Below are 12,664 nucleotides of genomic sequence, written 5' to 3'. Positions count from 1 at the left end.
ATGGAAATGGATGAAAACTGTAGCCTTCAAAGAAAGCATGTGAAAGTTAAATCTTCATTTTTTGTAGGGATAGTAATTAGGGATCTATTCCATGAAAAGAGAGTTCTATGCCAGCCACAGAATAAAAAGAACAGTAGAGGATATTTTGTTTAAGTAATAATTTTAGGAATATAAAGTGAACTCTTGGAAATTAGAATGGAAAGAGAGCTGGAGGTAATCCCCAATCATGAACTATTTGGCACTCTCAGTTCTTTTTAGGAAAAAACAATTACAGATGATCCTTATTTTTAAAAATACAATTTATAATCTCTGTGAAGTCCAATTCATCATATCTACTATAGCTTCATTAAATTTTATTATTTAGTGTTTAAAAGGATGTATTTATGGTAGTTTTTTAAAAAGATGTTGTTAAAGAAACATGGTAATAACCAAATGATTTTGTGACTGTTTTCTACAGTCTTGCAGACTGAAAGATACACACTTTGAAAAAATATGTAAGGCAGAAAGAATTGCTAATGATCAGGGTTCGATTATTCAGTTCCTTAGTTATTTTCATATACACAAGTTCAAGGATGATTTAAGCAAAAGTATTATGAGACCCCTATCCCTGTAAGGGATCCTCTTTTTTCCTAGAAAAGCCTTCCCTGAAAGCCAGCCACTTGGTTGTTTCATCTTCAACCATATGCCCTTTATCATTTTATCTAGGAACTTCAAACATTTCCTTTTTTGGGATCAGTTTATGCTTCTTAAAATATAAAACACTATTGTGCAAATGTAGATGTATATGATTATTATAGAATTGCCCATTTATAAATCAGCTAGTTTTCTACAAGTCTTCATAAAAAAGTTTTTTGAAGTTCAAAATACATTACCCTGTGTAAAAATTAATTGTGCAGCTTCTCAGATCAATGTACAAATCTATTTCATCCTAATACACTTGAGAAAGGTGCTAAATGCATCCCAGAGAGTCAATGAATGCAGAAAGCTTTACTCTTTTATCCTAGCATGGGGCCCATCCCTGAAGGAGGTTCTTACAGAACGAAAAGTGCTCTCTTTTTACCAGTGAAAATAATGCTTGCCTCTGAATAGCTAACTCAGTCATTTGCTACAAGGAAAACAATCTTTTTTTTTTTTTCATTTTTCTTTTATTATTCATATGTGCATACAAGGCTTGGTTTATTTCTCCCCCCTGCCCCCACCCCCTCCCTTACCACCCACTCCACCCCCTCCCGCTCCCCCCCTCAATACCCAGCAGAAACTATTTTGCCCTTATCTCTAATTTTGTTGTAGAGAGAGTATAAGCAATAATAGGAAGGAACAAGGGGTTTTGCTGGTTGAGATAAGGATAGCTATACAGGGCATTGACTCACATTGATAGGAAAACAATCTTTTATGACAACTTATTATTCTGATATGTAAATATCTGGGTACTCTGTGACTCTTTTAGAATGACCACTTAATATTAAAATTGATGGGAATGAGAACTTCTATTTAGGAAATGCCAACTTTGCATATATTTTTGATCATCACATTTAATTCCCCAAATATTTGTCAGTAGAACTATTTGTTACCATTTTATAGGTGAATGATTTACCTTAAGATAATTTACTCAATTCATAAAACCAGAATGTAGAGTTAAGACCTAACTCTAAAGTAGATACCTTAAAAGCAACTGAGGCCAATAGGAAAAGGGGAACAGGTACTAGAGAAAAGGTTAGATCAAAAAGAATTAACCTAGAAGGTAACACCCACGCACAGGAAATCAATGTGAGTCAATGCCCTGTATAGCTATCCTTATCTCAACCAGCAAAACCCCTTGTTCCTTCCTATTATTGCTTATACTCTCTCTACAACAAAATTAGAAATAAGGGCAAAATAGTTTCTGCTGGGTATTGAGGGGGGGAGCGGGAGGGGGTGGAGTGGGTGGTAAGGGAGGGGGTGGGGGCAGGGGGGAGAAATGAACCAAGCCTTGTATGCACATATGAATAATAAAAGAAAAAAAAAATCCAATGCAAAAAAAAAAATTTTTATTTTAATTGACACAAAGTAATTGTGCATACTTATGGTATAGATATAATATTTCCTTTTTATTTGCTGTTTATTGACTTTATGTGTAAGGGGTTTCATCTTGACACTTCTATAATGAATATAATGTTCTTTGATCATATTCACCTGCTCTATGACTAAGGTAACATTTCAATACATGGATCGGATGCATAAAAATGTGATCACAGTGATTGCATTTATCAGACATTTATCATCTCTTTGTGTTGGAACCATTCAGAATATTTTTTGAAATATTCAATAAATTATGATCAACCTTAGGTACCTTACTGGATATAAATATCAGAAGTTGTTCCTCTAATCGAACTGCACACCTGTGCCCATTAAACATTCTCCTGCAAAGTATTTAACATGGGCTTCTATGACTCAGAAGCCCATTTTCCCCTCTGTCATATTAAACTGTCTTTTGAGATTTTTTCATTTCCAAAACATGTTTCCTATTAACCCAAATGAGTAATGACTCAAATGAATAATGACCCAAATGAGTAATTTGGATTAATAATAATTTAAGCAGCATAAAAAATAAGTGAGGGATTTATGAAAGGAAGGTAGACATCATTGTACTAGTCAGAAGTTATACCAATCTTCACTGTGTTTGTCTTGAATTTGATTTTGCTCTCGTATCTTTCACTCTTTCTATTGGCTTTAAATTTGCATGTACTTTTAAAAAGTTAGGATTCCTTTCTGCCTCCTCTCTGGAGAGGTTTCCATACTAGTGACAGAGGCAATGTGGAGGGAAGGACTATGAGGAGGTATGTACAGTAAAAGTTAATGACAATATTTGGGGTTCTCTATAGACTTTTAAGGGTCTTATTTATTTATTTATTTATTTATTGGTGGAACTGGGGTTGAACTCAGGGCTTCATGCTTGCCAAGTAGGAGCTCTGCTGCTTGAGCCATTCTTTCAGTCCATTTTACTCTGGTATATTTTGGAGATGGAGTCTCTAGAACTATTTACCATGGCTGGCCTCCAACTAAGATCCTCCCAGTCTCAGCCTCCTAAATAGCTAGGATTTCAGGCTTAAGCCACTGGTGCCTAGCTGTTTTTTTTTTTTTTTATTATTTTGATACTTTTTTCTATGCTGCTGAATAATCTATATATTTTAATCCTTGATATGCTATGTGTATACATATATGTTTTCTCTGAAGTGTGCAGACTTGTGAAGAAGTTAATATAGCACTGGGACATTTCTCTCTCTCTTGCTCACTTTTTTTTTTTTTTTTGCAGTGCTAGAGTATGAACTCAGGGTTTTGCACTTGGTAGGGAAGTGCTCTACTGTTCAAGCCACATCTCCAGTCCACTGGGACATTTCTTAAACCGTTCCCAAGTCATGAGGACAATGGAAGTTTCCCATGCTCAAATAGGTTTGGAAAAAATGTTTAAATAATGTTGAATAGAATATTCACTACTGAAAGTTTTATAGACTTTAATGACTTCAAATGACAGCAAAGATGGGCAGCATGGCTGTTTTGATTTTCTATATTTCCTGGACATAAAAGGTTTCCTTATATACTTTTTATTATTTCTTCTGATGTCTTGGGGTATCTTTCTGTTTCACAGAGTGTTTTGAAGACATGCTCTAGATTTGTTCTTACCAGTGTGGTACTCTCCAACATGTTTTGTTGTCAGGAAAGTTAACAAAAGAAGAAACAATTCAGCTCCCAGATATGAGTGGCAGTGAGGATACGGCAAGGAGGGAGGTAACAAAATTAGATAAAATATCACTGTGAATCTATACCAAAGATGATTTTCTGTGGGAGATGATGGAGAAATTTAGGCTAAACTGAGTTCAGGGGACTCAGAGGAGGAAATCTAGAAATCCAGAAAAGACTTCAGTCCCTTGTCTACTAGAACAGCACCTTGCCTCTTGTCCTGAAGATGAGAACTTGGCAAATTTGAAATGAAAATAGGAGCATAAACAATGGAGAAGTGTAAGGCTGCCAAAGGAGAATGTGAATGGGAAAGAGATTGAGAACACCTTTCTTTGACTTTCCTCAGATGCACTTGATCCCCATGAGGGGTACTTCCCATTCCAGTCACACCCTGAGCACATAGCCAGCAACTCACTGCTGATCAGGTCTGGAATGGATTTACTTCAAATTCTTGAAGCCTTGTGTTTCCTCTAACATCATCCTTATCCCAAATAGTGAAATTAATTCATGGTTCTTATGCCTTCTAAGACTGCTTGTTTCTATTTGGTGAAAGGACCTTTTCAAGATGTATCTTAAAATATGACTGGCATTTAATCCTCTCTGACCTTGAGATAACAGCAAAATATGGATTTATGCTGTGCTGGAGGATAGCTGCAATGTCCATCTTACATATTATTGAATATAGACTTTGGTTTAGTGATAGAACACAATCACATGTAGTTTAAATTAATGCAAACTATTGAACTGACTTAACTGGAATGGTATAGCCCTAATAACAATAGTCTAGTTTTTGACGTCAAACTCCGTAAGTCCAAATCTCAGCCCTGGCACTTGCTAGCTCTGCAATGTGAGACAAAGCATTTGGCCCTTCAGGGTCTTAGCTGCCCCATTAGTAAAATGTAAATAAAATTCAAACCTATCTCAAAGAATTAAATGCATTAATGCATGTAAAGTGACCAACGCATAGCAAATAACATACACATGCAAGCTGTTACCAGACTTTTTGTTATTATTACACACTTGACAGAAATCAGCCATATGTGGCTTGAGAATTTTAGTATGAGCATATATACTGTAGGTAATTTTGGTAACAGTAGCATTTTGGATTTTTAGAACATCTTGGAGTTGCCCCACAGAAAGGAGCTTAGATAGGAAGGTATTAAGAAGTGCCCAGGATATTTTTAATGCAAATTAATGAACAACAAATATATGTGTTGTGGCCCAGAGTGACACAATGAAATGGAGATATTGTTTAACATGTACAATATTAGGGATATTAACATGTACAACATTAAGGATTAAGCAAACAGAAGTTGAAGAAAACATCATAGAATGTTCTACTAAGCTAGAAAATATAGGTAGTGACTAATGTGGTTATTGGGTGTGTGTATGTGTGTGCATGCGTGTGTGTGTGTGTGTATGTGTGTAGTTTCAACATTGGCACAAATTGCAGTTTCACCTATTGAAGTGAAAGCGTTAGCTACCTATTGGAGGTTAAGGCTTAGGCTGGGATGATATGCTTCTATGCAAAATGAGCTGTTTGTTTTCAAATTCCTGTATCAGAGCCCTGTACAACATAAGTGTATCCTAAGAAGTTCCTTCTAAGAAGTTAACTAGCTAGTACAAATCTTGCTTTTATTGAGCTGCTATTGTGATTTAGGTATCAAGCTGGACTTAGGGAAATTGTGATGAATAAGACATGAATTCTTAGCTCATGTAACTTATGGCATAACCTTTAACACTTTTGTCTCAATTTGTACTAAGAAATTCAAAATAATAACATATTATAAACTTATTGTTGTAAAAATTTTAAATATCACAAATAATAAATTTCTATTAGGTTAAAAAAAATAAGAGTTAAGATTTTTTAAATCCTGCAATTCTCCATTTGCCTGGTATAATATTCTATAATTTAAGAGTCAGAAGACTTTGGTTTTAGTCCCTGATTGTGTTTGAGAAGTTTCCGAAACCTCTCTGAATTTCATTTTTCTCCTCTGTAAAATGGTGATAATAAATACTACCCAAGGGTGTGAAGTCATAAAGTGAGGAAATGAAGGTCTCTATCACCTATTGAGACCAATTCTAAGTTTGGAGTTCTCATGTAATCATTGCCACAGTTTGGCAGGGTAAGCTTTATTGTTACTATTTCACCGATGAGGAAATTGAAGTTCAGAGAGGAAAGGCAGCACAAGTCATGGATCTGAGGGAAGGAAAACACTTGTATGTCTTGCTCAAAGTATGTCTATGCTGTTTGTAACCAGACCACCTTGATAACAACCGTGAAAGCCTTCAATAGAATACTGATCAAACATTGCTTAAATAATTTTTGTTTCAATAGGTGGTCAATTCTTTGTGATTACCCAAGATGTTTCAGAAATAAATCTATGAATGTTTTAAGGATGGAAAGGCATGGAAGCTTCAGTTTAGAATCCAATAACTGTGATCTGGGGTAACTTTCCTGCTCTACAAAATAGGGTAACCACAAGGGATAACTTATGTAAGGATGGTAAAGAATAAATGATACAATATATGCAAAATGATTCATATTTAGTAAATAGATAATAAATGACAGATGTTATAATAATCACAAATCAATCACTATATACTATGGAACTATATATACTTATATAATCATATTCCTACAGCCCTAGTTTTAAGTACTCTATACATTTATCTGCCACACTCCCTCTTTTATCTACCAAATATTATTTCCTATAGGACAGACAACTGGAAAAGGAAAGTATATTTAAGAAGAGGATGTTATAAATCAGTCTTTAAACTTCAATGATAGGAACACATATCAATCCCTGAACTTTACAGAAACCTACAGAACAACTAGTTCTGTGAACGTTTTACTTAAATTTTAAACTAAAAAGCAAAAATTTTTTTATCTTGAAAATTATTCAAAAGATAATCAATCAGAGGCTCTGGTTCAACTATCAGATTCAGATTTCATCTCTTCTACTTGTTAGTTTGTGAGGTTGGACTAATTACTTTCTTAATTTATAAAATGGAGTTCATATGGTGCCAATATTGTTCACACATGTATACAAATGGAAAAGTGAGACCTGTTGAAACTATTCCAGGAATGGAGGGAGAAGGATAAAGAATGATGGAGGGGATGAATTCAACTATGATATATTGTAAGAACCTTTGTAGATGTCATGATGTATTCCCAGCATACCAATAATTTTTAAAAAGGTAAAGAAATAGAGTTGATAATAGTGGCTAAGTCATAGGATCATTGTGAGAACTAAATGAGCTAGTGGGTTGTATATAGAGCACATAAAAAATACAATGAGCTTGCTAAAATTAACACAAAATAATATTCAATTGATAATTTATACCAAGTTTAATAATCAGTAAATAACATGAAGGTTTTACTTTGCTATGTTGGTTTTAACTCTGAAGATGTAGTTTTAAAATATATTTGGGTCTGAGCTTGACAAATGAACAAGCTAATTGAAACAAGTCTGCAAAATATAATTAAAATGTAAAACAAATGGTTGCAAGAACTTGGCCAGGACTACTTTTTCCTCTAGTAGTGACAATAAAAAGAAAAAATTTATTTTGCATTTATTAAGCATTGCTTATAATAAAGAGCTGTAGGAAGAGAAAGATGTTAAATTTCTGGAAACAGTATAACAGCTCGAGATGAAGAATTCATTTGACACTTTATCTTTTATGCGAGAAATAATCAAGGTTTTTAAAGTTCATGAACATCCAATTAATAAAGAGTATTTTAAAAAGAAAGGTATGGATATTCCTAAAGGCAAATGCAAATGGAGAGTTGCTCAGTTGTTCACTAAGACAATCTGTAATTTAGAGAAGAGGGCCACAAACCCATAAAGTGGTCCAGATTCAGTTCATGATAGCACAAACACAAGAATATGAATCAAATGTATTTTTGCCAAACCTTCCACATTGTTTCTTGTTAATGGAGAAATGGGAATGGTGAGCACAACTGCACAATATATTTTAGAATGACTGTAGGTGAGACATGTGATGACTATTAGTTATTAGGCATTTTCTTTTCCTCAGTCCCTATACTTTTCCTGTTAGTGTGACCTGCCATCTCCTGTAAATCCTCCAAATTCTGGATTAGTATTCCATGAATTTGACTTAAAGAAGCCATAACCTTTTAGTATTTCCTACTATTACTTTATTATCACATGTCCCAGATGTATAGAACAGTAACATTGGCCAGTATTACTCTTGTAATTTACTTCCCTTGGACTGCAGATTTTCCTTTAGATACATAAATTTTGATTAGAAAGGAGTGCTTTTGATGCCACAATTATGAGACTTGATTTCTTTTTAAGGAATAATTTAAGGACCATGAAATAATAGAAATTGGAGATCCTGTCTTATATTATCATGATATCCATAAACATGGGATATAAATTTTCAAATTCAATGAGTTTTAATAAATAAGCAAAACATTAATTCTGGAGATTTGCATCTATTTGCCAATTCATTTATTCAATAAGTGTGTATGGAGTGCTGATTATGTAAGAAGCATTGAAAACCATTTTAAGAGTCTCAGAGACCCTTTGACAGTAACTATATTTTGTCTAAAAGATTGATATATGACTGGCAGAGTGGCTTAAGTGGTAGAGCACCTGCCTAGCAAGTGTGAGGCCCTGAGCCCAAACCCCAGTACTGCCAAAAAAACAAAAAACAAATATAGAAGATGGATATATATGTGTATTTTATGACTGGGGAAGGAAATCCAGTGTCTAACTTAGTGGACAATCATACCAAATTCTCATTCTGAAATTCCTTGGGTGGTGTCTTTGCCACCTGAGAGGCAGTAGTTAATAGTGTCAATAAATTAATTTGTTTACAAGACTGGATTCTAAGATTTTGAGAATCTAAGGGACTATAGTTTCCATTCTGGCATCTGACAGCCCTGTAGACTTGGAGAAGTCCTTGAATGTCAGATTTCCTCAGCTTCAGTCCTTTAGAATGGGTGTTAGTGATATGTGCCCTACGAAGCTCATGAGGCTGCCTTGGGTCTTAAGTGAAATAACATATGTAAAAGTGTTTTGAAAATGGCATAAATCTAAACAATAGTGAAATATTATCACCAAGGCTATTTAAAATCACTATTTTAATTATATATAAAGTAATGCCAAAGAATCTTAATTTTTCCTTCTCTTTGCCTATGGCAAACCTCATCTTGAAAAAAGCCGAAATAATTTATATTTTTCTTTTTCTTCAATATTTAATGGGAAGAATTTTAGAGAGTAGACATGTTTTCCCAATCGCAATCTCCTGTTTACTCATTGTCCTCCCAGGAAGTGTGGGATCTTCTACAATGAAAGCAAGTGTCTCTGCAGCTATTGACTTCTCAATTTGCACTAGTCCATAAGAATGGACCATAAGAAGTCCATAAGAAGCGTGAAAGGAAAAGCAGCTAAAGGAAAAGCCCTATAGAAGCTAAATTTTGTCATATTGCTTGAAGCTTGTTTTTAAAACAAATGAAGACCTCCCTCACAATTCAGAATCAGTCAGGACACAGTGTAACATAACTTCTAAAATCTTAATTATTAGTTGTTGAACTTGACAACATGAAACAATGCTGATAATGACTTTTATATAAAAATACTGATTTTTAAACCCAAACATTACTTAACACAGGCTGCATAAAAATTCCAGAAATCTCACAAGTTCCAAGGCAGATTGAATTCACTAAGCATACTTCACCAGCTCTCCTGATATGGGGAATCTAGTCATTGACATACAGCACACACAGCAAAGGAGCCATTAATAAAACAAAACTGAACTTACCGATACATCATCTCCAGGAGGAAGCTGATCTGGTAGGTCCGTACCCACTGACTTGACTTTCTAGTCAACTCTATGTCATCTCTAGATATATTAGAGATCTACCACTGGAAGAACTAAGGAAACAAATTACAAGTAGTTGAAATGAAACTAGTTTGACAAGTCTGAACAGAAAAGCCTCAGCCTATAGAAGAGCTGGAAGGAAACAGTCAGAGAAAACATTAGTCCCAACAAGAAAGAAATGGTTTGGTTTTTTTGTGATATTGACTACTTTTCTTAAAGCAGAAGAAACTGATTGCAAGGATTTGAATGAGAAATATTTTAGGAATGCACTGGGATTAAGAGTTTAAAGATGATTATTGGTAGGTATACAAATATCTTAAAGCAAATCACGCAAAACCTCTCAACGAAAACAGGTATTCCTAAAACCCATATTTATAATACAACTAACTCAAGAAACAGTCCTTAAATTCTCGTTGAACAATGGGTTTCTCCTTGTTTCACAGGGATATAATGATTTTATTAATGCATTAAAATTTCCTTTAAAATTACCTACATCTGAAAGAATAAAAGAATATCAAACTGGATTCCTCCAAAATGGCTTAATGTAATAAACGTGTATAGAGTGGCATTTATTAGAATAAGAAAATAGAAAGAGAAAAAAGCAAATATTTTCAGTTAATCAAAGAACACAGGTTTACTGTTCTTTTTGAATATTAAGCTTTAGGAATGAGACCAAAGCCCTTTTTAACCATGTCTTAATCTTGAGTTTTTTCCTTCTACTGAGAAGTAAATGTTGTTATTAAGATCTGTCCTTCTATGGAACATTCTAAGCATTTACACATGCAGATGCATATATCCATAGAAGCATTGTAAATTTTAAAAATCATTGTATAAGTTATTATATGATGTGGTCTTTCTTCACTTAATATTTTGAAGACCTTCCTATTTTGGCAGAAAGGTAGCTTATTCTGTTCAACAACTACTTGAACTATGAAAATATTTAATGTTCAGTATTGGTTGTATTCTACAACCAAGAGTTACCCATTCAGAAGGAGATGCTATTCTAAAGGAAGGCTTTCCTCAGTCATTGCCTTGAACACATAAGGAAAATAGATTTGAAATATTTTCTAAGGTAATATAGACTTGAACTGTAGAGATTCTCTGGAGTCAAAGTGCTCAGGTTCAAATCTTGGCATTTTCCATGTCTATAAAATACTAATACTAAGGAATTGGTGAAATGTAAATGAACTAATATATGTAAAATACTTAGCACTTCTTGCAATGGAAGTACTATAAAATATTGGTACTTTAGTTCAATTGCTTATGTTTAAGAAAGAAAAACTTGACATTTATGTCATCTGCCTCTTCACTTTCTGGATCTTTGATTACAGGAGAGTAGAAAATAAAATATCTGAATATTAATGTAATTTGAGAATTGAGTAATAGCCCTTAGAGTTGCAGATGGTGACCAACAATCATTGGCCACTAGTCTAATCTCTTGTATGTTGTGCCACCTAAAACAATTATAGTGTCCCAACTAATTTCCCTGATGTAGTGGGAATAAAGACATAAACTATTATGATTGTCAATAATTATAATTTTAATATGGGTGAAATTAATTTTTCTTCAGTTTATGCATCTACTTTAATAGATCTCAGTAATTCATACTGTCTATAAATTGCATGGAATTGTTTATGACTAAACCTGTACATATAGTTGAAATTTATTGAAGAAAATCTTAAGTTTTTTAATTATCAAGGTAACTTAAATATGTATGCTGTTTCTTTGCTAAGATCTCAAGTTTAATGTGACTATGATAAAAACTACTACAGTGCATAAAGATTATGTCATGAAGTAATAGCAATATTCCCTATTTGAAGGAGATGCAAATATTTATTGATTGAGACTTCCTCAACCAATGTTGTTGTCCCTTTTGAAGTGGGAAATCACAAAATTGATATTATGTGACAAATAAGTATTGTCAGGCTGAAAATGAAGATGTGAAAAACATCAGATATCTTAGAGGTCAATACACATAGTAGCTCAGACTGGTTTATGTTACAGTATTTCAGAGAACCTTGATATATTTAAATAAATATCATGGTATCCAGAAACTCATTCAACAATATTTGCTCTGTTCCTATGAATGTTCTTAGGATGTAGTTGGAGGTTAGAGAAGTAAAATAAAAATAATCATTAAAATTGCTTTCTTAGATACATCATCTAGTTTTACCTCTTTCACTTTCTATTGTTTTGATGAAAAGATAACTAGATAAATTCAAATTTCCACAATTCTTCAGTTAAACAGGAATGGAGAAAATCACACAAGTTGGCTGTACTTTCAATTTTTGACCATAATGTAAAAGTGGGCTCCCATTACTACAGGCAGTTATTTTATACTTTGTAGAAATACTCTCTTTCACACTGCAGGGCAATAATTTCTCACCTCTCATCTTTCTCAAACTCTTTCACTCAGTCTTCCATTCTCACTCTCAGCTGTGTCCTTGCTTTCTGCATCACTGTATTAAGTTACATATGGCTGCAGTAGCAAATTACCAAACTTGCAGGTTAAAACAATAAAAATTTATTCTTTCACTGTCAGGATCACAGAGGTCCTTGACCCAAAAGGGCTCAGGGAAGGAATGAACAGAAGAGGTCCTTGACCCAAAAGGGCTCAGAGAAGGAATGAACAGACAAGACACATATCGAGAAGGCTGATGACCAACTGGCAAATTTTTAATTTTTCTCAGCAAACTTTATACAAAAGAGGAAGAGACTTAAACATCAAAAACACTCTGACATAGTTACAACCTTTCTGTTTTGGCCACCCTGCATTCTTACTGCCAGTGTCCTTGACTAAGTATAAACTTCTTTTTGGTCAAGGGAAACCATTTAGGGTTCTTTCCTACCATGATAGAGACATGGTGCACCTGCAGATTCCGACCTTGTCAGAATGCTGCTAAGCTGCAACGACTTTGTCAGATTTCAGCTCATGGCTCTCAACATCTCCCCCTTTCTTGTATTTTAAGTGGACATGGTGAAGCTTCGCTCTGAGCTGGAAAATCTGGGAGATTTTAAATCTGTAGAAGACTGGGAACAAGCAGAACACAATGAGCAAAAGAATAATGATCCTCAGCAATATCCAAAAAGAATG

The 12,664-nt window shown here is 34.1% G+C and overlaps 1 protein-coding gene across 3 annotated transcripts in view; it reads right to left on the bottom strand.

Moving 5' to 3' along the window:
• Tmprss11a (transmembrane serine protease 11A) overlaps nucleotides 1-12,664 on the bottom strand; it is a 61,398-nt gene that overhangs the window by 39,012 nt on the left and 9,722 nt on the right. For all 3 annotated transcript variants that reach the window (XM_074042091.1, XM_074042090.1, XM_074042092.1), the window contains exon 2: nucleotides 9,511-9,623. In XM_074042091.1, the coding sequence (XP_073898192.1) occupies nucleotides 9,511-9,521 (11 nt within the window). In that variant the 5' untranslated portion in view covers nucleotides 9,522-9,623. The remainder of the gene's footprint in view (nucleotides 1-9,510; nucleotides 9,624-12,664) is intronic.

The sequence above is a fragment of the Castor canadensis genome, chromosome 9, assembly GCF_047511655.1.
Source record: "Castor canadensis chromosome 9, mCasCan1.hap1v2, whole genome shotgun sequence".
Classification (NCBI taxonomy): Eukaryota; Metazoa; Chordata; class Mammalia; order Rodentia; family Castoridae; genus Castor; species Castor canadensis.
The sequence above is the reverse complement of the archived record's forward strand: the minus strand, read 5'-3'. Positions and strand labels throughout refer to the sequence as shown.